Source organism: Rhodnius prolixus, unplaced genomic scaffold, assembly GCF_049639745.1.
Source record: "Rhodnius prolixus isolate KJV_2025 unplaced genomic scaffold, Rpr scaffold_12, whole genome shotgun sequence".
NCBI lineage: Eukaryota > Metazoa > Arthropoda > Insecta > Hemiptera > Reduviidae > Rhodnius > Rhodnius prolixus.
In genome coordinates this window covers 6,073,646-6,100,103 of record NW_027411635.1, presented here as the reverse complement: position 1 = coordinate 6,100,103, position 26,458 = coordinate 6,073,646, and the positions used below count along the sequence as shown (strand labels likewise).

The 26,458-nt window shown below is 34.0% G+C and overlaps 2 protein-coding genes across 17 annotated transcripts in view; one reads left to right on the top strand and one right to left on the bottom strand.

Moving 5' to 3' along the window:
• The window catches only part of LOC141461705 (low-density lipoprotein receptor-like), a 66,336-nt gene extending 64,459 nt beyond the window's left edge, over window positions 1–1,877 (bottom strand). For 3 of the 4 annotated variants that reach the window (XM_074142954.1, XM_074142953.1, XM_074142956.1), the window contains exon 1: window positions 1,462–1,877. In XM_074142954.1, the coding sequence (XP_073999055.1) occupies window positions 1,462–1,549 (88 nt within the window). In that variant the 5' untranslated portion in view covers window positions 1,550–1,877. The remainder of the gene's footprint in view (window positions 1–1,461) is intronic. The other variant, XM_074142955.1, reaches the window with a different exon arrangement.
• LOC141461706 (mutS protein homolog 5-like) overlaps window positions 1–26,458 on the top strand; it is an 85,502-nt gene that overhangs the window by 20,548 nt on the left and 38,496 nt on the right. For 2 of the 13 annotated variants that reach the window (XM_074142964.1, XM_074142962.1), the window contains exons 6-10: window positions 809–902; window positions 4,258–4,471; window positions 25,183–25,502; window positions 25,587–25,655; window positions 25,761–25,840. In XM_074142964.1, coding sequence (XP_073999065.1) covers window positions 25,215–25,502; window positions 25,587–25,655; window positions 25,761–25,840 — 437 coding nt within the window. In that variant the 5' untranslated portion in view covers window positions 809–902; window positions 4,258–4,471; window positions 25,183–25,214. Of the gene's footprint in view, window positions 1–808; window positions 977–3,875; window positions 4,472–20,658; window positions 20,781–25,182; window positions 25,503–25,586; window positions 25,656–25,760; window positions 25,841–26,458 lie in introns of those variants that run through there. The other 11 variants (XM_074142965.1, XM_074142961.1, XM_074142963.1 and 8 more) reach the window with 10 other exon arrangements.

Below are 26,458 nucleotides of genomic sequence, written 5' to 3'. Positions count from 1 at the left end.
GGTGTCGCCATGAGTACACTCCGGGCACACAAATCTACTTGCTCATCTTCCATAAGCTCAGTACATTCCTTTACCCCAAAATTGTCAACTGAAACTCGCCTCCATTCTAGATAATCAACCTAAGCCATTCGGTCGCAACAGATCTTTTAGGCCGCAATGGCTTTGGCTTTATTATGGTTTATGGGGTTTAGCTGTGGAGTCTTTAATGGTTTTAGATGGGAGAAGTAGTTATTATTGGGACCAGCTTACGACATATACCTCCACATCACCAGCCTCTGCTGAAGCAGGCAAATCGCATACCTCCACTAGGTTCGCCGATATCTGCTAGCAGGTCTTGACTCGGATCATGGCAACTAAACATGGCTTTTACCTGTTTATATGGTGTTTTTCATTAAATGTATTCTATATTTACGTAGATTTTAATTTTGTTTATAACTGTAAAACCCTTTGGTATTTTCATCATAAACGTTTCCCTCGAAAAGAGGTGGGTGTACCACATGCCTCTTTTGGATACGGTGCCTGGTATATAGGGCCCGTTCCATGTTCTGATCTGATCACTTTTAGGCAGAATAATTAACTAGACAGTCATTCAGAAAGGAAGGAGTTTCTTTGGAAGCGCTGGGTGACCTTAGACTATTACCTCAACACTGTCATTGCCCTAACAGTACGATTCTAACAAATAATAATAATAAGAAGCATCAAATTCACTGCTAAAAGACAAAATTGAAAAAATTCTTTTAATCAAGGTGTTAACTTTAAGTGTGGGTCTATCATTTCTAATGTCTCTGAAACATTTATTTTTTTTCAGAACAGTGATTTTTACAAGGAATCCGAAGATTTCTAAGAGGAGCTACGAGTCAAATTCTTCCTGGAGAAGTGCATTTTTTTACAGTCGAACCCTCGTAACTACTTGAAGCCCTAAGTTCTTTACTAGTATTTAAAATTAACCACATTTTTAGTAAAAAGGTTACTTACAGTAAGCCAGACATACGGTTAAACAAACATATATTATACATATAATATTTATGCCAAGACTCAGGAACCGAAAAAAATCTAACAAATAATTTATAACAAAAGAGGAAGGACATAACTACAAAAAACTAGGAAATTTTAATTCAATACTTATATTTTGGGGAAGGACTTCCCAAATACGTCAACCATAATCAACCCCCTTTTTTGCTAAGATGAATGCGCCGCAAAATTCTAAGTTCTCACCCTTAAAATAAATCATTGTTCGCAAACAAAAAACAAGGAAAAGTAAACTTAAAGATAATATAGTTAAAGATAATTTAAAATCAAAACCTCTTTTCAAAAATTAAAATTGGGTATTGATCTAAAAGGTGGAAAAACCAACAAAAAAGATGATTCCCAAGTTCTTTTTTCCAAGTAAATAAAACTGGAGAATATAGTTTAAATTGCTTAATGTAATGATTGGAAAGTACTATTTTAAAAAAGACTTACTTCCAATTAATCCTTCAAGTGCTGTTGAAAATGAGTAATAAATAAACAGCACTAATACAGTTATACGCATTGTCTGTTCCTTAACCATATAATAATAGTGATAATAACCAAAAAAATTGCACTACAAAACTAAAATTTGAAATAAAATCTTAACTTCTAACTTATTTTAATAAAACAATAGTTTAAAACACTCAGTTTTTCTACAAAAAAAATGACCACACACTATTTTTATCTGGCTTTCCAGTTGATTAACTGTCCAACACACAGGTTAAGACCTACTAAACCAGAATGGAGACCCCACTTTTTAGTTGAAAGCCCGGCCGTTCTTACCTTTTGCGCATGCGACATTTAAAACATCCTATACTTTATTTCTAGGTGTTTGAAATAATCTATTTGATAATAAATAACAGTTCAAAACTTTGACAAAAAAAGAAAAAAGGTAAGAAACTTTTAAAAATTAAAGATACAAGTAGAGAGGGGAAAAAAATATATCTAACTTCAAGGAAGGCCTTTTTTCTTTTTTTTTTAAATTCTCAACACAACAGTTATGCATTTTTTCTCAACCTCTGTGATTGGTACGATTTTGATCACACCATGTCTAAACCAACCAATCTGCTTGTATACATCAAACAAAAATTATTTCTTTTATATTTTACAAAAAAGACAACCTTCCTCAACCTTAATGAGTTGGTCAATTAAAAATAAACAACTAACTTTCCATAGTAATTACTGTAGTGGTAAATTTTGTGTTTTTTTTTTCTGTTTAACATTTAGAGAATTTTAAAAAACATTTATCTGAAATAAAATAAAAATTAAATGAAATGAAAATAATTGATGGCGAATAGAAATATCTTCTGATCAATTAAAACTATCCATTTCATTTACAATAGGCAAAAAAAGTATTTGCACACCCTGTTATTTTAAGGTTTCATATAAAAAAAATTCACTTTTTTACCCAAATTACGTTTATTTAACTTCTTAAATCAAACACTATAAGATGATAAATATAAATATGCAAAAGAGTCAAATAAATTAAGTATAAACCACATAATGTTATTTTATACTGCAAAAAAAGTATTTGCACAGCTGTAATTTGGGATCTCTTGACATGTAAATAAAACAAATGCCTTAACAAAAGAGGATTAACGTCACCTTTGGTACTGTCTATACTCTCTTTACTAGATTCATTAGTTTTTATTGTGTTTTCAACTAGTGCATTGAGATGGCTCCAAAATCTAGAAAAATTCCTGTGAGTGTGAGACAGGAAGTGCTTATATTACATCGTGCTGGAAACAGTAATAGAGAAATCGGAAATAAAGTAAATTTATCGTTTTCAACAGTGAGGTATATCATTGAAAGAGGAACAACAGAAAATAAGCAGCGAACAGGTCGACCAAGAGCCTTAAATGAACGGGAGAGGAGGAAGATCGTCAAAGACGCGCTGAGGAAACCAACTCACAGCGCTCAAAAACTTGCGCATGACCTGGCGTCTTGTTCAGGAAAGACGGTTACACCTCAAACAATAAGAAACTTCGTTCACAATAAAGGTATACGAGGCAGGCGAGCCTTAAAAAAGCCATATATTAGTGAGGTTAATAGGAAAAAACATCTTGAGTTCGCCAAAGAATTTGTTAAAAAACCTATAAAATCTCGGGAAAAAATTATTTTTTTCTGATGGAAGCAAGATTGAGGTTTTTAAACCACAAAATATAATAACAATCTGGAGAAGAAATATTACTGGTTTGAATACAAAAATTATATTAAAAACTGTTAAGCATGGAGGAGGAAATATCTTGGTTTGGGGCAGTATGGCTTATTCTGGGGTGGGTAATTTAGAAGTTATTGAGGGCATAATGACAGCTCGGTCTTAGGTGGAGATGTTGCGAGGCAACTTGAAGGCAAGTGCTGTAAAATTAGGTTTGGAGAACGATTTTCATTTCCAGCAGGATAACCATCCAGAACATACGGCCAACATTACAAAAGAATGGCTCCTTTATAATGCCCCAAGAAGATTACTGAACCCACCTCAATCACCAGACCTGAACCCAATTGAAAATCTGTGGCATATTTTGGACAGGAAAGTCCGCCAGACCTCTATTACAAGTAAGGAGCACTTAAGACAGGTGTTAGTTGATTCCTGGAACAATTTATCAGATGAGGTGACAAGAAATTTAGTTGAATCAATGCCAAGGCGTTACAAGCCGTAATTGAAGCTAAAGGGATGCACACTAAATATTAAGGACAAAGTTATGATTGGTTATGGGTCAACCAAATTAGTTTTTGCAATGTTTAACTAGGTGTGCAAATACTTTTTTTGCAGTATAAAATAACATTATGTTCTTTATACTTAATTTATTTGACTCTTTTGCATATTTATATTTATCATCTTATAGTGCTTGATTTAAGAAGTTAAATAAACGTAATTTGGGTAAAAAGCGAATTTTTTTTTATATGAAACCTTAAAATAACAGGGTGTGCAAATACTTTTTTTGCCTATTGTAGGTTGCCAGACACTTTCTTGATGTAATTATTTCAGATTTGTTTACAAACTAATATAGGCAACATGATCTATCGAAAACATAAAATGAACATTAATTATTTTAAATAATTAATTACTCTATATAATCTTATGACTCAATGAGGTTTACGGATTTTTCCGAGACAGCAAAAAAGGGTATATCAGCTTGTACAAAGCTAATCCGAAGTACGTTGTCTCAGTAAGCTTATGAAAAATGGCCAAAATCTTTTTCACTGCTGAATTTTCAAGAGAAGGATAATTACTTCTAATTTTCTTAGGCATCCAGGCGGCTACACTAGAAGTTAATTCAAGACTTGTGTATCTTAGGAATCCTATACATGTTAACTGAGTGACCTGGGCGTTTAGAAGTCAAAAGTTGAGAGATACTTCCAGAAGAATTGGAAAAGGGGCTCCAACTAGAGGGTGCAACAAGTCTTTTGGGTTGCAATGGCGTAGGCTTACTGGCCAACCTCGACGGAATCTAATCTAAACGTAGGTTAAAAATTATTATTATTTTTTATATTATTTAATGATTTAAAGCGCGTCAACATCTAAGGTTATTAGCGCCCGGAACTTTTTTCAGTGCACTTCCGGCGTTCACTCATTACAGAAAAAAACTGTCCATCGCCGGATAGTGAGCTGTAAATAGCTCCTAGGAAGAAAAAAAAAAATTTAAGGGGCAGACAGCTGGATTCGAACCCGTGACCTCCGCGTGGGAATCCAATACGCTAATCGCATAGCTAATCCCTTCCCTATTAAAAATTATTATTATTAACTTAACTAGGGGAAGGGATTAGCTATGCGGTTAGCATACTGGACTCCCACGCGGAGGTCGCGGGTTCGAATCCAGCTGCTAACCCTTAGATTTTCTCTTCCTAAGAGCTTCTTACAGCTCACTGTCCAGTGGCGGACTGTGTTGTCTGTAACGAGAGAACACTGTCCGGAGGTCGGCAGTGCACTGAAAAAAGCTCCGGGCGCCAATAACCTTAGATGTTGACGCGCCTTAAATCATAAAAAAAAAAAAAAAAATTAACTAAACCTTAAATCAATTTTCAATTTCTCTTACTCTACTGCAAGAGGATAATGTAATCGTGCAGATTATTGATTTAGAGTTTTTACCGGAAATAACCGTTTTGAGATCCCCTGAGTCCGAAAAAAGTGGTTTTTATAAAATAGTCTGTGCGTGTGTGAGTGTATTAAAAACTGTGCGTAGGACAGTTGTATAAGGGTTGATCAACAAAAACTGCAAGAAAAAGCTGTAACGTTGAAAAACACCCAACTTTGACAATTTTTTTCTCTTTTTCTATAAAAGATAAAATTCCCAAATTTTCTTTAAAATATAGGGCAAACCCTCCTTTATAATTGTAACTTTTTTGCAATAACATAGATTAAATAGATTTCGTGAAAAAAGTTGCTGAAAATGAGCAAAAATCGGCATTTTCAAAAATTGGTCTTGTTCTTGTTGTTTTTACTTTTTTTGTAAACAACATAGCGCCTAAACGCGCGAACCGATTTTCATGATTGAGGTGTCATTTGACACAACTAAAAATTGCTGAGATACATATTTTGCTTGGATGCAAAACAGAGGACGTCACAATAAGGTTTAGATCAAAATCGGTTAACCATTTAACCGAATCAATATTCTAGTTTTTTTTTTCAGAATTTGTTTTGTTTGATAACAGCTCTAACGTTTTCTAAACTTGTTGACTAGTTGCATACCAGGTAGATCCAGTAACTTTTATTTGAAACAACCGAAAAATTCGATTGAGAGCACTCTTCAGAGAGTACAGCGAATTTGGTTTTACTCAAAAGGGCCAATAATGTTAATTTTACTGTCTTGCCACCTATTTAAAAAATTCGGCTTAACTGAATTGTCACCTTTAGTAAATAGTTCTTTCTATATCCTGAGATGTTCTCAAATGTACCTCATACAATTTTTTTTTTAATTGAAATATCGTTTAGTAAACAAACATTCAATTTTATTTGAAACATTTTTTCTGGAAGATTAAATTAAATGCATCTCTAAGAGTTGAGACAGTGTTACCAACTTACCACGGCCTAGCTACAGTGTTGACAGGGTGAGGCGAAAAGTGAGATAAAATAAATAAATAAATTAATATAATAATCGGGTAGGAAATTAAATCAGTAAAAATTTTGTGCGCAACGCTGTTTATTTTGTTACCATAGTAACAGCAAACCTTCGGATAAATAAATAGACAAAAAAAGAATAATTAAATCAACCAGAAATATATACAGGGTGATCCATTTAAAACGCACCAATCGCTAATAACTTTTTAGGGAAGCAGAATTTCGAAAAAACCCACGAAGTAAACTATAAGATTTTTTTGGATTAGTTTTTAAATTTTCCACCCCCGATGCTGTATCTTTATTTTTGGCGGAGTTACGGCCAAAAACCTGGTCGGTGTTTCATAAGGACCACTAGTTTTGACAATGATTGTGAAAACTACATAAAAAATTGTGAAAAATGACGTTAACCCCGTTTCGATATTCCTAATATTAGTCGAGATATTTAAGATCAAAGTTACTATTTCGATATTAATTTTCCACCAGAAATGCACCGTTTTGGGAGGTCCTCTGACTGCAAAAAATGTTATTGGTGACGCAAAGTAAAAAAATAATAATTGAAGATTTTAAAATATGAAGTGTAATGTAATGGTTGTGGGTGAATCAGGATAAATTTGTTTTATCATCAAATAAAAGCAACCATCACATCATGTTTATGTACCCAGTATGCAAGACTTCTTGACCTATGATTACGGTAAGAATATCTTGCTAGGGTGTTGGATCTAGTGGTCAAGAGCGTGGCTTTGTAAGTGGGAGGTCCCCAGTTCGAATTCCGCGTATGCAGTCATTCTTATTACTTAAAAAATCATAATACATTTTTTTCAATAAAGTGTAGTCATATGCGGGATTGGAACTGGGGATCTCCCACTTACAAAACCACGCTCTTGACAACTAGACCAACACCCACAACCATTACACTATCCTACATGTTTTAACATCTTCAATTATTATTATTTTTTTACTTTGCGTCACCAAAAACATTTTTCGCAGTCAGAGGACCTCCCAAAACTTGTATTTGTGGTGGAAAATTAATATCGAAAACCGATCACGAATAGATAAAATTGTAACTTTGATCTTAAATATCTCGACTAATATTAAGAGTATCGAAACGGGGTCAACGTCATTTTTCACAATTTTTTATTTAATTTTCATATTCTTTGTCAAAACCAGTGGTCCTTATGAAACCCCAATCAGGTTTTTGGCTGTAACTCCGCCAAAAATAAAGATACAGCATCGGGGGTGGAAAATTTGAAAACTAGACCAAAATAAACATATAGTTTACTTTAAGGGTTTTCTCGAAATTCCGCTTTCCTAAAAAGTTATAAGCGATTGGTGCGTTTTAAATGGATCACCCTGTATATTATGCGTTCATCAGAATAATTTAGGTATTTAGGTAGGTACTCCTTTTTTACAAACCATGAAAAGTAATTAAACAATTTAATACAAAAATATATATATAAATAGTCCAAACAATATCTTGGTTAAATTACTTGTCTCTCCAAACAACCCTCCTGAAGCTTCCTTTTTACAAAAGAATAGAAAATGAAAAACAACTCATACAGAAATTAAATATTTACACACAAGTTTTAAAGAAAACAGTTGACTTCTTTCTTTGGATCCATTGCAGGTGTCTTCCTGTGCCTTCCAGATAATCTACTTATTTCTAGGTGACAATCCCTTACTAGGCAATTTATCTAATCTTTTATCCAGGTAAAAGATACGAAATTACCTTCCAGAACTTCAATATTTCTGTTAACCAGAAGATTGAAATAGCATTACGGCCAAGTCGATAGTAATTAAGCAAAGAGATATGCACTTTAAGCTTCTTTCAAAACTACTTCTTCTCTTACTCTCTCAGCGTCCTCTTCTATCCCCTCCCTTGGTCGATCTTGTTTTGTTTGTTTTGATTCCATGATGTTCTATTGTTGTATTTTGACAATTGATTAATATCTCTGTACTATTTCTTTATAATAATGATAATAATAACAATAATATAAATGCTACTATTATATTTAAAAACATTGTGCTTTCTACTACTCTTTTAGAATTAATTTGGCGTACATTTGCTAATTAATTATTCTGCTATAAAATTTTTCTATTACTCTATTATATGGCCGATTTTAATCGGTTTATCTCAAATGCCATATTTGTGTAATGCTCGGTTCTATCTGTGTTCACTTTTAAAAAGATGTCATTTTATTGCAAAACAGTCCGACTTAGAGCAAATTTCTGCACTATTTTTTTAATAAATGTGTTACTTTATTTTTGAGATGGACAAATTGGTTTTAGACTACCCACTAGTTAGCTAAGTTAGACTTTCCTGCAAGGTTATGGTTCAAGTGGAACGTACCGTTTAACAAACTGCTGATAATACAGTAAAGTAAACAAGTAAAGTAATTGCCTATTTTTTACAGGCGGGGCTTAACGTCCAACACCCAATTAGGGGTCAATGGACGGGGCCGGAAGCTAATACTTTTCTATAAACAATTTTATTCTAACAAATAAAAAGTAGTCGTACGCGGCATACGAACCTATAACCTCCCACTTACTAAGCCACGTTCTTGAGCACTAGATCGGTTTAAATCGGTCAAATTTCAAATCTCTATATCTCTCTTCTTATTGTTCCGATTTTAATTATTTCTTTACCGAATTGTAGTAAAAAGTAAGCTTTATAACCGGTATAAATAGCAATGTTTTAGACATAGTAGTTATTCAGATATAGAAGTTTAAATATTGGAGGTTTTGCAAAGAGATCAAATTTCAAACCTCTATATCTCTCTTCTTATTTTTTTTTTTTTTTTTTTTTTGGCGCATCAACAGCTGAGGTCATTAGCGCCCGGAGCTTTTTCCAGTGCACTGCCGGCCTCCGGACAGTGTTCTCTCGTTACAGACAACACTGTCCATCACCGGACAGTGAGCTGTAAGAAGCTCCTAGGAAGAGAAAATCTAAGGGTCAGCTGCTGGATTCGAACCCGGGACCTCCGCGTGGGAGTCCAGTATGCTAACCTCATAGCTAATCCCTTCCCTCTCTCTTCTTATGGTTCCGATTTTAATTATTTCTTTACCGAATTGTAGAGAATAGTAAGCTCGATAACTGGTATAAATAGCAATGTTTTAGACATAGTAGTTTTTCAGATATAGAGTTTAAATATTGGAGGTTTTGCAAACAGATCAAATTTCAAACCTCTATATCTCTCTTCTTATTGTTCCGATTTTAATTATTTCTTTACCGAATTGTAGAAAATAGTAAGCTCTATAACTGGTATAAATAGCAATGTTTAAGACATAGTAGTTATTCAGATATAGAAGTTTAAATATTGGAGGTTTTGCAAACAGATCAAATTTCAAATTTCTATATCTCTCTTCTTATTGTTCCGATATTAATTATTTCTTTACCGAATTGTAGTAAAAAGTAAGCTCTATAACTGGTATAAATAGCAATGTTTTAGACATAGTAGTTATTCAGATATAGAAGTTTAAATATTGGAGGTTTTGCAAACTCTATAACTGGTATCATCAAATATCTATATTATTATCATTTTTGTTTTTCAAGAGCCTATGAAACGATTTGCTGCCATTGTGAGAACATTTATACAATATTCTAATTAAGTCTCATATTGAAACATGGTAGAGAGCAGGTTATCCTGGACAGTCAACACCAAAACTAACCTTGTTTGTTTCATGGCTGCTTAGTGTAGATCGCGATTCATTATAATAACACCCTCTACATATTTTTCTTATTTTTTTATTCTTCCCAGATTCTGAAGCTAACTGATATAAATAAATTCTGTTACTGATACTATAGATTAAACTTAAGTGTTTTAACTTCTAGCAACATGTTCTAACATGCACGTTGTGGGTGTGTTGTTTAAGTCCATAGCGACTGATTACTTAACTAAAGTAAAACTTTTTTTTCTTCATTGCGGTGATTGCCGCCGTGATGCGATTAGTTTTTTGTTAATGTATTTTTAATACACAAATTTTGAAGCTACAAGGGACCGATACCACAGTCAACGTGTTAATACACTGAATATTAAGTAAAAAAAAAAAAAAAAGTTAAAGTAAACTTAAACTTTAAGTATTAAGTTTGAATCTTTTCAGATGCGATTTTTTTCTTTTATAGATGTTTATTAAAATATACAGGGTGAACCAGTAAGTATTGTCCATAGGCCTACTGTGTGAAGTACATCTAAAGTGGAGTTCAATGACGTATTGGCCAACTACATATTTTCACCTGTTCTTGAGTGACGTCACTTTAAATTTTTTTCTAAAATCATTACTTTTTTCCAATAAAAATGTTATTACTCAAAAAGTTTTAGTCCGAATTCGATTCTGATGACACGGTTAGAAAGACAGATAAATTTTCTAAAAATTGATACCATTTCGAAGCATAATTTGTTCTCCAAACAGCCTCAATCTTCCTCCGGATGCTGGAAAAATAAAAGTAATCGACATTTTTAAGAAAACTCATTAGGCCTATATGTGATCATTATCAGACCTAGGTGCTGGCACTTTTTATAAAAGTTTCCTTTTCTAATGGGCTTTCTAACTTTTCCTTTTACCGTACGAGAAATTACGTTTGTTTTACAAGAAAACGTGTTCACGAATGAGAGGAGTTTTCAAAAAGGGAAGGTGACCAAAGTGACTGAACCATTCAGAAATCATACTTAGAAACTTTTATGTATGATCCCTACCAACTGCATTTATGGGATAAATACTTTATGGGGAGCGGGAAAATGACATTAACAATTAATTTTTAAAATATTATGTAAATTAGAAGAAAAAAAAAGCTTTATTTATTATAAAAATACGTAGAAATTAAAAATACCCAAATTAAACGCACAATACAAGTCAACAACAGCCGATAGTGGAGTCTATTCTAGACATTAATATTTAAAACAAAAAATTATACTTTTAGTTTATAAAAACATAATAAAAATTACATTTTTTTTTGTTACTATCTATTTATTAACAAAACCTTATTTACTGATCAATTAAATGCAAATGCCTTCTTTATAAATAAAAATTTAATCTGATATATTCATTGTTCAGATGAATGCCACCCTGCAAAAGTTAATTATGACTTCCCGTCCACCAACGTTCAGGTTATACACAACATCGCTTCCAAAAAAAAGACCCTACCTAAACCATCTCTGGCAAAATTCGTCGTATACCGGCACTCATTCTCCTTCTGGTCACGCACTGTACAAAGAATATCCAAACTTTTGAAACTTTTTTAATTGAACCCAAGTAGGTCAGCTCCTTTAATTTTGAAGATCCATCTAATCTTAGAAAGTTCTATATAGTTGTATATACATCTATCCATAATTTAAATCATACTAAAGCTATCTGTACCGGCGAGATACTTTAGAATTACTTAATTTTAATAGGAAATCGTTTATAAATTCATTTTTAAAAGCTTCTTTTAAAATAACAAAATACTAGGGAATGGATTAGCTATGCGTTTAGCGTATTGGATTCCCACCGCGGAGGTCCTAGGTTCGAATCCAGCTGCTTGGCCCCTTAGATTTTCTCTTCTTAGGAACTTCTTAATGTACACTTCAATCTCTGAGGTTATCTCATAACCTACAATTTTTAAAATTTTCTATAATTAAGTTTACATTTATGTTATAATTCTGAAAGCAGTTATTAATTTCTTTAAACCAGTACATATGTTTAGTTATTATCAGATGGGCTAACCATTTAGGGTACCTATAGTCAAGTACAATTGGTAATACTTTCAATATGGAGTCGTGGTGCAATTTAAAAGTAAAACAGAAAAATTGATGGTAACTTGGGTATTATAATGAACAAATGCAGAGAATACGAGGTGTGGCTATTAAATAACGAGACTATTGCTGTAAAACATTTTATTTTAAAATTTATACATATTTAGTTATTATCACCTTCAATATACACCCCTCCCCTATCCCTACAACGCTCCATGCGAATTTACCATTGTTCGAAACAGTGCTGGAAGTCTTTTCCTTCTGTGAGCTCCTGCATGACGCGTGCCGCTTTTTCTTTCACAGCTTCAAAGGACTGAAGTCCGTGTTCCTTTTAATGCAGATTTGACTTTGGGGGAACAGATAAAAGTCACATGGGGCCAGGTCTCAGGCGAATAAGGGCGGATGGCCTAAAACTGGGATGTTGTACTTGGCTAGAAACGTCTTGACAGAGAATGCAGTGTGAGCCGGGCGCGTTGCCTTGATGGAGAACCCATGACTTGTTCTTCCAACAAATCGGGTCGTTTTTTCCTTACTCTTTTCACAGAGTTGAGCAAGCACCGCACGGTAGTAATGTTGATTAATTGTAATAGATATTTTCATCCGTTTTGGACGTGGAAGGGCGACCCGGGCGGTCATCATCTCCGACGTCTTTTCGGCCATCTTGGAAACGCTTGAACCATTCAAAAACTTGCGCACGTGATTAACATTCATCGCCATAAACTTCTTTTAATAAAAGATAAGTTTCAGTTGCGGTTTTACCAAGGTTCATATGAAATTTCACGACAATTCGTTGCTCTATTACATGTGTAGTATCATGTTTTCGGCAAAACGAAACTAACACCTCTTTACACAAACGACAGTTCTGGTCAGGCAGATTTCTCTACAAAACACGTTAGACCCCGCAATCGAAAGAGAAAGCTTTACGCTGCACAGCTGTCGGTCGTTAGGATTTGGCGCTTGCATAGTTCTTCTGTAGCAGCATCATCAGTCTCGTTATTTAACAGCCATACCAGGCACGCTTCATGCAGGAGCTCACAGAAAAAAGACTTCCAGCACTGTTTCGAACAATGGTAAATTCGCATGGAGCACTGTAGGGATAGGGGAGGGGTATATATTGAAGGTGATAATAACTAAATAAGTATAAATTTAAAATAAAATGTTTTACAGCAACAGTCTCGTTATTTAATAGCCACTCCTCGTATGTTAGCATACAGCAGGTGCCCACTATAGTTGAGCGGTTAAAGGCGCGGCTGGTAAGATTAAGTATACTACCAATCGTGGGTTCGGTTGCAGGTCTCTCTTGGGTTTGAATTTTATTTTAATGGTAGTGTGAGATATTTATAGTAAAGTATATTTGTTAGTAATCTACAGGGAGTTCATTTTAAGACGGCTCAAATGCATTTCAAGCTTAAACGGTTAGTCTGAGCAAAAAATGGTACTGGAAAAATTTGTTGCCCGTCACCTCTAGTTTTAGAATATGTGACTTGATTTTAGATTCCTGCCCGCATACGCGGCTGACGCGTGACCAAAAGTGAGAGTTCGCAGATGTCCCCCATTTTTCATATACGCAGTTCGATATCTTCAAAATTAAAGGTGCTAGACCATTTCAAAATCTGGTATTTACGAGGGTCGTTTGAAAAGTCCGTGCAAAAATAAAAACTACTTAATTTTTTGGGGTAAACCTTTTTTATTTTTCAACATAGTCTCCTTTTAGGCTTATACACTTCGTCCAACGCTGCTCTAGTTTGTTGATCCCTTCCGAATAATAGGATTTGTCCAAGTCTGAAAAATAGCCATTCGTTTCTGCAATCACCTCCTCGTTTGAATAAAATCTTTTTTCCGCCAGCCATTTCTTCATATTGGGGAACAAATAGTAGTCCGAGGGAGCCAAGTCTGGAGAATAGGGGGGATGTGAAACGAGTTGGAACCCTATTTCCATTAATTTTGCGACCACAACTGCTGAGGTGTGAGCTGGTGCGTTGTCGTGATGGAAAAGGACTTTTTTGTGGGCCAGTCGTGGGCGTTTTTCTTGCAGCTCGGTTTTCAAACGGTCCAATAACGATGAATAATATGCACCTGTAATAGTTTTACCCTTTTCCAGATAGTCGATGAGGATTATTTCTTGCGAATCCCAAAAGACAGTCGCCATAATCTTTCCGGCCGAAGGAACGGTCTTCGCCTTTTTTGGCGCAGATTCCCCCTTGGTAACCCATTGTTTAGATTGTTCTTTGGTCTCAGGAGTGTAGTGATGTATCCATGTTTCATCCAAAGTGACGAAACGACGCTTAAAGTCCTGCGGATTCTTCTGGAACAGCTGCAAACCGTCCTTGCAACACTTCACACGATTTCGTTTTTGGTCAAGCGTGAGCAATCGCGGCACCCATCTTGCGGATAGCTTTGTCATGTCCAAATGTTGATGCAAAATATTATGTACCCGTTCATTCGAGATGCCCACAGCACTAGCAATCTCACGCACCTTCACTCTTCTGTCAACCATCACCATATCATAGATTTTATCAATGATTTCTGGAGTAGTAACCTCAACAGGGCGTCCAGAACGTTCAGCGTCACTTCTGCCCATATGGCCACTCCGAAAATTTTGAAACCTTTATAAACTGTTCTAATCGAAGGTGCAGAGTCACCATAATGTTTATCAAGCTTCTCTTTAGTCTCCTGAGGCGTTTTGCCATTCATAAAGTAGTGTTTAATCAACACACGAAATTCTTTTTCGTCCATTTTTTGAAAATCACTCGACTTCCTCGATTCAAACGAATGCCAAACACAAAGAAATAGACCGATCTGGCTGAAACTTGGTGTGTGTTCTTCCAAGAGATGCTACTAACTAAACATAACCTCGATACGCGCCAGTAGTGCTATCTCTCTGACTTTGCACAGACTTTTCAAACGACCCTTGTATTAATCATATTTCAATTTTTTAACTTGTTATCAAAGAGAAAGAAGAGCACGCGATAGGTCATTTTTATGTATTTTTTCATCCCTTTTCTACTGAAAATATTGCCAAGGCAGTAAAGCTAGTATTTTTCTTAATACCGGGGAAATAAGTAGTTTTCCGAGTGATTTTCTAAGAATCAAATCTTATGAGCTTTAGATGTTCACAAGCATAGAAAAAAGAGCTAAAAAATATTTTTACTTCTGTTACAAACAAGAAGGTCCAATATTTTTTTGATAATATTGTCTATTATCTTAGAAAATCTAAGATATCGTTGTTCTTTCTGGGGAAAAGCGAATGATCAACTAGTTCAACAGTTTTTGGGCATTTTCAAGTCCCAGAAAACTCTGAAATTTTTTTTTTTTTAAATCACAAAGCTAAAATCCTTTTGTTTTAAGTTCTGTTGAAGCTGAAAGAATCTTTAACCTCATGAATTAGGAACTTATCTTGCTCTAGGTTCTATTTCGTTTTTTTTTTTGTTTTCTTTTTTTGGCATTGGCTTCCTCCATACAGCCAGCATCGTCTAGGTGCTTATCACTAGAATATCACTCACTCTCCATTCTTACTTATACAGGGTGTCCCAAGCTATATGGATAACGACTTTTTCTCGGAAACTAAGATAGCTAGAAAAAAACTAAAAAATACGTGTCCCCTTAGTTTTTAGTTTGGAATCCAAATTTAATTTGTAAATTTTTTTTCGGTGCTTCCAGAAGCGAGATACAGGCACCAACTTCATTTTTTCAAATGGGAAGGTGCGGTTTTTATTTCAGAAATAGATTCCTCTATTTTTTTAAAGAAAAATTTACTTGGACGGTTTTTTTCTGTGAGCGATATTTCAGAAGTTATGAATGAAAACATGATTCTTATAAGAAATGTCAAAATGATAATATTATAACGGTTTTTTGATAGAATAAGAAGAAAAGTACTATTTTATCTCCTTAACAAAAACTTACAGTTTAAAAAGTTAAGTATAAGGGTTGATTAAACGCCAAAAGGTACAGAAATCAGCTAGTACCCAACATTTCATTCAAGCTTAGTTGATATAATTTAAGTAATTTTGCTGCATTAACTTTTCCTTCACATTTTTTAGAATTTATTAGATGTCACAGACCCTTATGCTGGCCAGTTCGTTCATAATATTATTTGGTTATAATTATGATAAAGTGTATATTATATCTTCGTTTTTAAATAGGTACTTTATTTTAACTCTATTCCAAATTATTCTTCTGATTTATCTTTAATATGCCCTTTATTCTGAAGTTGTCACATCTTATACATGCATGTTAAAGTAGAAAAAGACAAAGTTAGAGTCGGCTACTGTTTAAATTTGAATCACGGAGGATTTAAAACAATATTTCAGACTTGAATTCGTCTTACCGAAATATTCGTGAGCACAAATAACACACAGTTAATAACAAGTAGATTATTCAACAACAATTATTCATTTCTCAATTGTAATTTAATTTTACTTATAGTAAAATACTGGAATAATTAGCTGTCCTAAAAGTATGCAATACTTATTTATTTTATATTACATAACATATATATAACATTGTGAGAAGAACAGCTACATTGAGAGTGTGATTGAAGAAAACTATATTATTTGCGATAGAGCCAGATAATTATTACCTATTATTATAAACGTTTGACTACTACATAAAATAACAATTACTTTAATCGAAGAAGGAACTTAAACCGACGATTTTTATTAAAAATAAAATAATCGAAATCATTGATGTATGTTGGTGTAAGCATTTTTTTAAAAAAGTTTTTAAATTTTGTAGCCTCGTAATTTTTTTTATTTTTTATAACGTTTTCTTTTTAACCTGTAATTAATAGTTTGATTATTATAGATTAATAGATATTAAAGTCAATCTACAGTGCTACTTGAACAAATATTTTGTAGATGAAAATGGCCAGCATAAGGGTCTGTGACATCTAATAAATTCTAAAAAATGTGAAGGAAAAGTTAATGCAGCAAAATTACTTAAATTATATCAACTAAGCTTGAATGAAATGTTGGGTACTAGCTGATTTGTGTACCTTTTGGCGTTTAATCAACCCTTATACTTAACTTTTTAAACTGTAAGTTTTTGTTAAGGAGATTTTTGTACCTTTTGGATAGATTTTCATTTTTGTCTATTTTGCTAAGTTACATATCTGCTTTACTGTTTTTTTTAAATTTGGAATAAGCAATTCTATCATTATAACCTGATAAGGTGTTAAGTAGGAACCATAACTACCACTGGAGAGATCTTTTTAAAGAATGATTATAGTTGCGGTCCCCAAACCATCCTCAACAACAATTTTTTTGAGAAAGCCTTTTTATATAAAATAGGAAGGTATTTGTACGTAAAAAGCAAATTTAAACTGCGATTTCAGACCTTCCTTTTAAGAGGAGTAAGAAAAATAAACGGGCGATTACAGTACTTCTCCCTAAAAGGCAAAGAGGCAAAGATTTTGAATCGAACGACAATTCATTAATGTAAATAGGTTCACCCATTGATAATTTTAACGATTGCAGTACTTCCTCTTAGTAGGTGTAAGAGCATGATGGCACTTCACAGCCATGTAGAGGAGCTTTAATCACTTCTTCGTGCTAAATTTTATCAAAATCGGACAAAGCGTTATAGAAATATTGGTAATAATAGTTTTAGAAACGGCCTTACTTGGGTGGGGCAAACTCCCCTCCATATGAGGCATAGCGTCGAGACTTTTAAAGTGCAAATCTGTACAAAATTTCGATTCGAATGACACTTCATTCATGAAAATCAGTTCACGTGTCGATAATTTGAAACGATTGCTATACTTCCCCTTAACTAGTGTAAGAGCAGATCGTCGCTTTAATGTTACATAGGGGAGCCCTAACCCCATCATCCTACCAAATTTTATCAAAATCGGGCTAAGATTTACAGAGTAATTAGTAATAATAATTTTGAAGGGGGCCTTACATAAAGGGGGCTAACTCCTCTCCCATTCGGTGTACAGCGTCGAGACCCCCAAAAGGCACATCTACATAAAATTCCGAATCGAATGACACCTCATTCATGAAAATCGGTTCACGCGTTTAGGCGCTACGTAGTTTACAAAAAAGGTAACAACAACAACAACAACAACAACAACAAGAAGAAGAACAAGAACAACAACAATTTCTGAAAATGCCGTTTTTGCTCATTTTCGGCAACTTTTTTCTCGAAATCTATTAGGTCTGGGTGGTTGCAAAAAAATTTCAGTTATAAAGGAGGGTTTGCTCTATATTTTAAAGAAAATTTGGGAATTTTATCTTTTATAGAAAAAGAGAAAAAAATTGTCAAAGTTGGGTGTTTTTTAACGTTACGCTTTTTCGTGCACTTTTTGACGATCAACCCTTATACAACTGTCCTACCGGACAGTTTTAATTATAAATTTTACTCCTCATTAATATTATAGATCATGCTCGAACTGGCCTCTACCATTAGAGATGCATAGACATGCTCTTTCCTGCCAATTTTCCCTTACTGCCAAAGAAATAGATTCGGCTTTAACCGAGTTACGGGCATCTATTATTCTCTGCTTTAGTTCATCTACAGATGCCAACCCGGCTTGATTCTGATGCACCTAGATTTAGAAATGCTTCTAGGTAAGCAGAAATAAGGAAAGAAAGAAAAAAGTTATGAATAATCACCTTGTTTTTCAGGTATCCTCAAAGGAAATAGTCCTTAGGTGTCAAATCCGGTGAACGAGGTGGCCACTGAATATCCCCCGTGTCGATATAACACCATCAGGCATGTAAAGAGATATCTCGACAGGCTATTTGATTGGCGTGTTATATCATCTCGGGGGGCGATTCAGTGGCCACCTCGTTCACCGGATTTGACACCTATGGACTATTTCCTCTGGGGATACCTGAAAAACAAGGTGATTATTCATAACTTTTTTCTTTCTTTCCTTATTTCTGCTTACCTAGAAGCATTTCTAAATGTAGGTGCATCAGAATCAAGCTGGGTTGGCATCTGTAGATGAGCTAAAGCGAAGAATAATAGATGCCTGTAACTCGGTTAAAGCCGAATCTATTTCTTTGGCAGTAAGGGGCAATTGGCAGGAAAGAGCATGTCTATGCATCTGTAATGGTGGAGGCCATTTCGAGCATGATCTGTAATATTAATGAGGAGTAAAATTTATAATAAAATAGTACTTTTCTTCTTATTCTATCAAAAAACCGTTATAATATTATCTTTTTGGCATTTCTTATAAGAATCATGTTTTCATTCATAACTTGTAAAATATCGCTCACAGAAAAAAACCGTTCAAGTAAATTTTTCTTTAAAAAAATAGAGGAATCTATTTCTGAAATAAAAACCGCACCTTCCCATTTGAAAAAATAAAGTTGGTGCCTGTATCTCGCTTCTGAATGCACCGAAAAAAATTTACAAATTAAATTTGGATTCCTAACAAAAAACTAAGGGAACACGTATTTTTTAGTTTTTTTCTAGCTATCTTAGTTTCCGAGAAAAAGTCGTTATCCATATACCTTGGGACACCCTGTAGATACATTCGCTCCAATCATTCATCCCTCTACTATATACAACTATTTACATAAACTACAACTAATGGATGGATCAGTACCCTATATTCCTGCCATCCTTATAGCTTAACCGAAATTAAAATCACGTAATCCTTCTCTAATCATTTTCTTGCATTCATTCTGCAACTTTTGAATACATTCATATTTCATTGCTAGCTCTGCTACAGACTTAAGCACATAAATGTTGGTGGAGAATATAATGTCTTCGTAGCGAAATGATGCATCTAAATACCTGTATATGTCGTCAAACATTCGTTTCCTTTCTACCACATAACGTGGACATATCATTATTATATGTTTGAAATCCTCCTCCTCATTGCAATCTACGCAAAGAGGAGAGGACCTTTTGTTGATCCTGTGTAGATACGATCCGCACACCGCGTGGTTCGCTCTTAGCCTGCTTATTGTCGTAACAACAAATTTATTAGTGACAGTTCCCTTAAACCATTGTTTGTTGGTTGTCTAGGTGACTGATCTGCCTTAGTTTTGTAGAATCTCCCTTTATTACCATTACTGTAATCTGTCTGCCATTTTTGTAGTGCTGTTTTTGCAATTATACACTTGATATCGGTGTGTGGTAATTTATAGTTAGCCATTTCCCCACTATTGGTGGCTTCCTTTGCAAGTTTATCAACAATTTCATTTTCTTTTATACCACACAATGACCCCTTATCCACCAAAAATTAATGCAGACCCCCTTCTCTTTAAAAATGGCAATAATTTCTACAATCTCTGCGATAATATGATTCATTCCTGCAGATGTTTAATACCTTAATCATTCTAAACTGTTTTGAAATGTCCAAGAAATGTTAGCTGACATCTGAAGAATGTCCCAACACTATGAAAGAATGGTATTCCTTCGCAATTGAAGGTCCCGGGTTTTGGTGTTTCATTTTGATTTTTGGAATTTTATTTTAATTCATTGCATAGTATGTACAACTACCGTAATCATTGACTGAACTTTTTCAGTGCCGATGTAATTTTACTGCCAGTATCAATCAACTTTAGCAATAATCCTGCTAAGTAAATATTTGTGGTCAATAGCAGACAGTTTAGAGAGATGGACTATATATAATATAATGCAGTTCAATAAACCAATGTTGGTTAACATAATTTCCGTCTCCATGGCAACCATCACTAAATTCTTACCAAGGAGCAGTGCGGCTAGACGTTTCCTAAATTTATAATTAATTTTATTATATTTATATTAAATTCTAAAAGATAAATTAAAAATTAAGTTGGTTAATTCTAGTATTATTATTATTATTTTTTTAAAAACAGATATCTCACGAAATGATGTCGATCTAAGCTGTAATAGTAAACTAACCTGACTAATAAACCTCGCTTTGTTGAACGCTTTGCCCTTCTACGTTTTATTACGAAGTGAAAAATTTTATTTCATGGAAATTTTACTAATTCTCATTAACAATTTAGTCAAATATAGTGCTTCTTATTAACACTAACTTTTGAGAGGTGTGTATCCGAATAATTATTTCTTTTTATATATTACAATTGCCATCTTGGTCCATGTATTTAAAAATAATTTTAGCAGTATTTTGAACAGTGATTAATGAACCGTCCATTGTACAATTCAATTAACTTTTTAAAACAAAAAGTGGAGTAATGCGAACAATGTACATTGTTTTTTATTTAAAAAATTCCGTTTATAATACAAATTCAAATAATTTTACCGTTATCATTCAGCGCCTACTACTGAATTTGAATAGAACTATTGCTACGATTCACATTAGAGTTAATCAAAATGGCTTCTGAAATAAATTATTTATTATTCAATGGTTTAAATTTTTTTTGTCGTTTAATGGCGTGAATTTGGGAAATTTATAGCAAATTAATAAAAAGCTGTGACTGAACCAAGTACTTTGTCACTTAAATTTAAGATATTTCTAAAAGTGGAGTTAATCGATTTGTACAATAACATCACTTAGTTGATGTCAGACCCAGAGTAATACTCTTCATGATATTAATTAATTTTATAATGAAAAAATTAAAAATATTTTTAGTAAAGCTTTTGCTTAATTTTAAATCAAGGCTGAAAAGAATTCTAAATAATTTAACTGTTATATAGTAAATTAAAATAAAACAAATAATACTCAACATGAAAAAATTCAGTACTACTTTAAAAAAAAAAAATTGGTGTGGACACCCACACGACTTTTTTAAATTACAATTTATTATTTACAAGGTTCTAACCTAAACATAATTTTTCAAACTCTAAATTTAAAGACAGATTTTACTTTCACTGACATTATCTACAATAACTAAGAGGGCTAAACAAATTGTGGCCAACTATTATTTGATATGATTCTCATACAATTGTTCATTGATAATTTTACTTATCTTTGCTACAAATTGAATTAGGAATTGTAATGAGAGTGGAAATGGCTATGACACGTCAAAATTAAATAATATTTATTGCTGATAAGTAGGGGAGAGGGGGGCACATTTGAAGAGAATTTACATTTTCTGTTACAGAGTGCCCAGAATCGTATTATTGAACCTTTTTATTTTGTTTTCTACAACTTTCAAGTCTTCTTAACAGATCTATATCAATAAACAGTTGGTACTTTACATACATATCTATATTTTTTAATTTAAACATTTTGTGTCAAATGTTAATATCTGCCCCACTGGTGGGGTACCTTTGAACACAATATAAAATAGAAAGGAATGATATTACTTTACTCTGAATCTACCTTCTATCAGTTATTTCTCTCACTACTACATTACTTTCTCTTTTAAACCACTGAAATCTAGTTCAAAAATCAAGAATGACTCAGTTCGGGTCACCAGAAGTGATGGGTTTAGGAAGTTTGAACCCATTTATTGAATTACCAATAATAAATGTTTTAAATATTTGGCGAGAAATTAAAACTGTTCAATGGTGCCCCCTATTCCCTAGCTGGACAGGCGCCTCTTTAATTGTTTTCAACAGTTCATGGTATTAGATGTTCAACGTGATTTTGATCTGGGACAATGCTGGCATTTTAAACATTGACTAAAATATTGTCTATACAGGGTGTTCATTTTAAGACGGCTCAAATGCATTTCATGCTTAAACGGTTAATCTGAGCAAAAAATGGTAGAGGAAAAATTTGTTGCTCGTCACCTCTAGTTTCAGAATATGTGACTTGATTTTAGATTCCTGCCCGCGTACGTGGCTGACGCGCGACCAAAAGTGAGGGTTCGCAGTTGACCCCCATTTTCATATACACAGTTTTAAAGAGTATAAAAAGTTATGAAAGAATCCGGAAACCGCAATTCGATATCTTTAAAATTAAAGATTAAACGCAACTCTCCCAAAATTACCAAATAATTATTAAACCTTCTTGTTTGTAACAGATGTAAAATTAATTTTTAGCCATTTTGTGTATGCTTGTGAACATCTAAAGCTCTTAACATTTGATTTTTCTTAGAAAAATCACTCGGAAAACGACTTATTTCCCGATATTAAGAAAAATACTAGCTTTACTGCCTTGGCAATATTTTTAGTAGAAAGGGGATGAAAAAATACATAAAAATGACCTATCGCGTGCTCTTCTTTCTCTTTGATAACAGGTTAAAAAAATTGAAATATGATTAAAAATACCAGATTTTGAAATCGCCTAGCACCTTTAATTTAGAAGATATCGAATTGCGGTTTCCGGTTTCTTTCATAACTTTTTATACTCTTTAAAACTGTATATGAAAATGGGGGTCAACTGCAAACCCTCACTTTTGGTCGCGCGACAGCCGCGTATGCGGGCAGCAATCTAAAATGAAGTCACATATTTTGAAACTAGAAGTGACGGGCAACAAATTTTTCCTCTACCATTTTTCGCTCAGAACAACCGTTTAAGCATGAAATGCATTTGAGCCGTCTTAAAATGAACACCCTATATTTAATTAGAAACGATTCTTGATAAATATGGTCGAGAATTTGTAGTGCAAAAATAAGATATTATCTCCCTCCCCCCAAAATGGCGCAAATGGAATAAAGAAAGTCCTATAACAGCTGTTAAATATCGCTCTCTGAAAATTAATCACTCAAATTTCCAAAATAATTTCAGCTCAAACCATAAACGAGGTCTGTAAATTCAAAAAGAATTACAATTCTATATTGTCACCTTCAAAATAACTTCCTTCTGAAGCCACACAGCGCTGGAGACGTTTCTTCCTCTCCTCATAGCAGTGCTCGAACTCCGATACTGGAATAGCCTTCAGCTGGTCGGTCACAACCATTTTGAATGTTTTCGACTGTCCCAAAATGAGTTCCCTTGAGGTGAGGTACTGGTGACGAGTCTTGGGTGTTTTGAGTACGACCCAGAAACCAAGCGCCAGAGTATGGAGTGGCACACTTCAACATTCTCCAAGGCCCAAAAAAGCAAGGATGGCGAAGACGAAGATCAAATGAATGCTGATTTGTTTTTTCCATAACCACGGAATCGTCCACAAAGAGTTTCTTCCTCAAGGTCAAAACGGTCAATCAAACACTTTTACCGAAAGGTTCTTGAAAAACTTCGAAAAAGGGTCAATTCGTGTGAGACCAAACATCAAGAACAATTTGGGTGTTGCATCACGATAATGCTCCTTGTCACATAGCAGTTTCAATAAACCAGAGTTTTTGGCCAGTAAAAACATTTCTGTGGCTCCTCAGCCTCCTTATTCGCCTGACTTGAGTCCTTGTGACTTTTTTTCTCTTCCCGAAGTTGACAAAATCACCTCAAGGGAACTCATTTTTGGACAGTCGAAAACATTCAAACGGCTGTAACCATTCTTTCACTAGAGATAGCTTCTCCTTTTGCAGAGAATTAGCTGCAGCATATCATTTTTTTTTTTTTTTTTGCCGTTACAAGGATATCTGTCAAACTAGGAGGATGCGACAAGCGATATGCAGTAAAGTAGCAACTGTCTTAGACTAGGAAGGTAACTCTACAAAAAAATTAGTCCCAGCTATCTCTACGTAATCAAATTCATGGAAATGCAAAGAGAATTTGGAGGAGCTCTGAGAGCTTAATTTCTTTCTAACCAGTGAACTTTTATTGGTTCGTAACTTTGTCGAAAGATCTAACGTGGATAATTTGTAAAATAGGATGTACCTTTCGATGTAGTCGAAAGCAGAAGAAAAATTCACAAAGAATGCATACACTTTCTGTTTTTTTAATACCTAATTTTAATTTAATTAAGTTAGTTAAAGTAAAAATATTGTCCGTGGTTGAATAATTGGTTCTGAAACTAAAGTGGAATGTAACAATTATTTTATTTGTATTGGGCTTCGAGTTTGTCTTCAGATAGGGCTTCGCTGATGGCTAAGCCATATGACGGCCTAGGTACACTTGGACATATTGGACCCTTAGAGTCTAATCATGCCCGAAGTGTTGAAATTACTTCTCTTGTTATACAAATTTGTATTCAATTGATTTGTTTAACAGTGAAATGTTTGAGTTATGATAGGCGCCACGGTAGCCGAGCGGTTAGAGGCGAGACCTGTAAAGCTAAGATGTATTGTGGTTACTGGGTTCGATTCCCGGCCTTAGGCCTTGGATTTTATTTAATGGCTAATAAAAGAAATTTACAGTAAAGTATGTTTGCTAGTCGCCTCCGTCGACGACACCTAATTGGTAGTTGAACGTTAAGCCCCGCCTGAAAAAATAGGCGATTACTTTACTTTTACTTTTTACAATAATTTTATTCTATTTAAAATAAGTTCTTGTGAGAGATAAGCTTTCTAGGACATTGGAGTACAGGTAACTGTGATATTTCATCAATAGATGAAAACTACTACTAGATATAACTACAATAACCACTTGTGTACAATCCTGAAAGGAAATGAATTTTAATGAAGATTAATGAATTTAAAATTTTGTAACTATTTTAGGGCAAATAAACTTCGGCCTAGAGTGGGACAAAATGGCTAAAAGGCTGCCAACCATATCACAATATCCACAGCCAACGCTACAAATTGATTCAAAGCCAAAAAAGCCTTGCATTTTAGGAGTAGTATGGCCACCTATCTTTGGTTCGGCTTCTTGTGAACGACACGAACATTTACCACAACCACTTACTGCATCATCGCCGACAAGAGAGGAGTCGCCAATTTTTGTCGAAGATAATCATATTGATAATAATAATTCTTCTTTAAGAACTAATGAAGAACAGCCAGACGAATCATCAGAACCTCAAGCGCTTCATCAGCATGTAAGTATGGAAGCTAAAGAAACGAAATATCTGTATTAAATTACGGACTGTGTTTACTGATATTCTTTCTAATATTGTCCTCAGATCATAATCAGTATTTTTTTAAAAAAGAAAAATATGGCAGCTGCTTCGTTCAATTATGCTACGAGCAAGGTAGAGATTCTTTCTGTAGATGGTTTAATCGATAGGATTATATCGAGATCACGTTCACATGAAAAAAAAAAAGCTATCGATATTTTCTCTTTATTTTGTTAACAGATTGAAATCCTAGAAAGATTAGATATTGATTGTGAAGAATACACAATCGTTGATGCCTTAATCATGGAAAAACGTCCAATGTAAGTGCAATTATATTGCAGCTCTAAATTAGCGTGCTATTATACTTTACAAAAACCACAAATCCTTTTGTATCAAGAACTAGTCGTACATTTCTATAGTTAAACAATTTAATGGCGAATATAAGATGTTTTCTACAGCTCTACATTCATCTTTACCAGGTGGCCACGGTAGCCGAACGGTTAGAGGCAAGACCTGTAAAGCTAATATACAGGGCGACCAGAGTTATATGCTCCTAAAACAAACAAATAATATTTTTTTTAAAATCGGTTTAGTTTTTCAAAAGTTATGGTAATTTAAATTATGAAAGACAACTTTCAGTTTATTGTCAAAATTACCTTATTTTTTTTTTTTTTTTTAAAAAAAAAAAGCTGTTCAAACTGGGCACCATCAACGGATAGGCAAGCCAAAACTCTGGACTCCCACGCTCTGTTTGTAGCAGCACTTATGGTAGCAAAGTCAAGATCTAGGCAGGCTAGAGTTATTCGACGTTCAGGTTGTTTTTTCCGACAAACGTTTGGTGTGGAGTTTTAGGAAATCGAACTAATCGGTCCATACTTCTACAGAGAGAACTTAACTGGTGAAAGGTATCTAACTTTTTTTTTTTGAGAGACATTTAG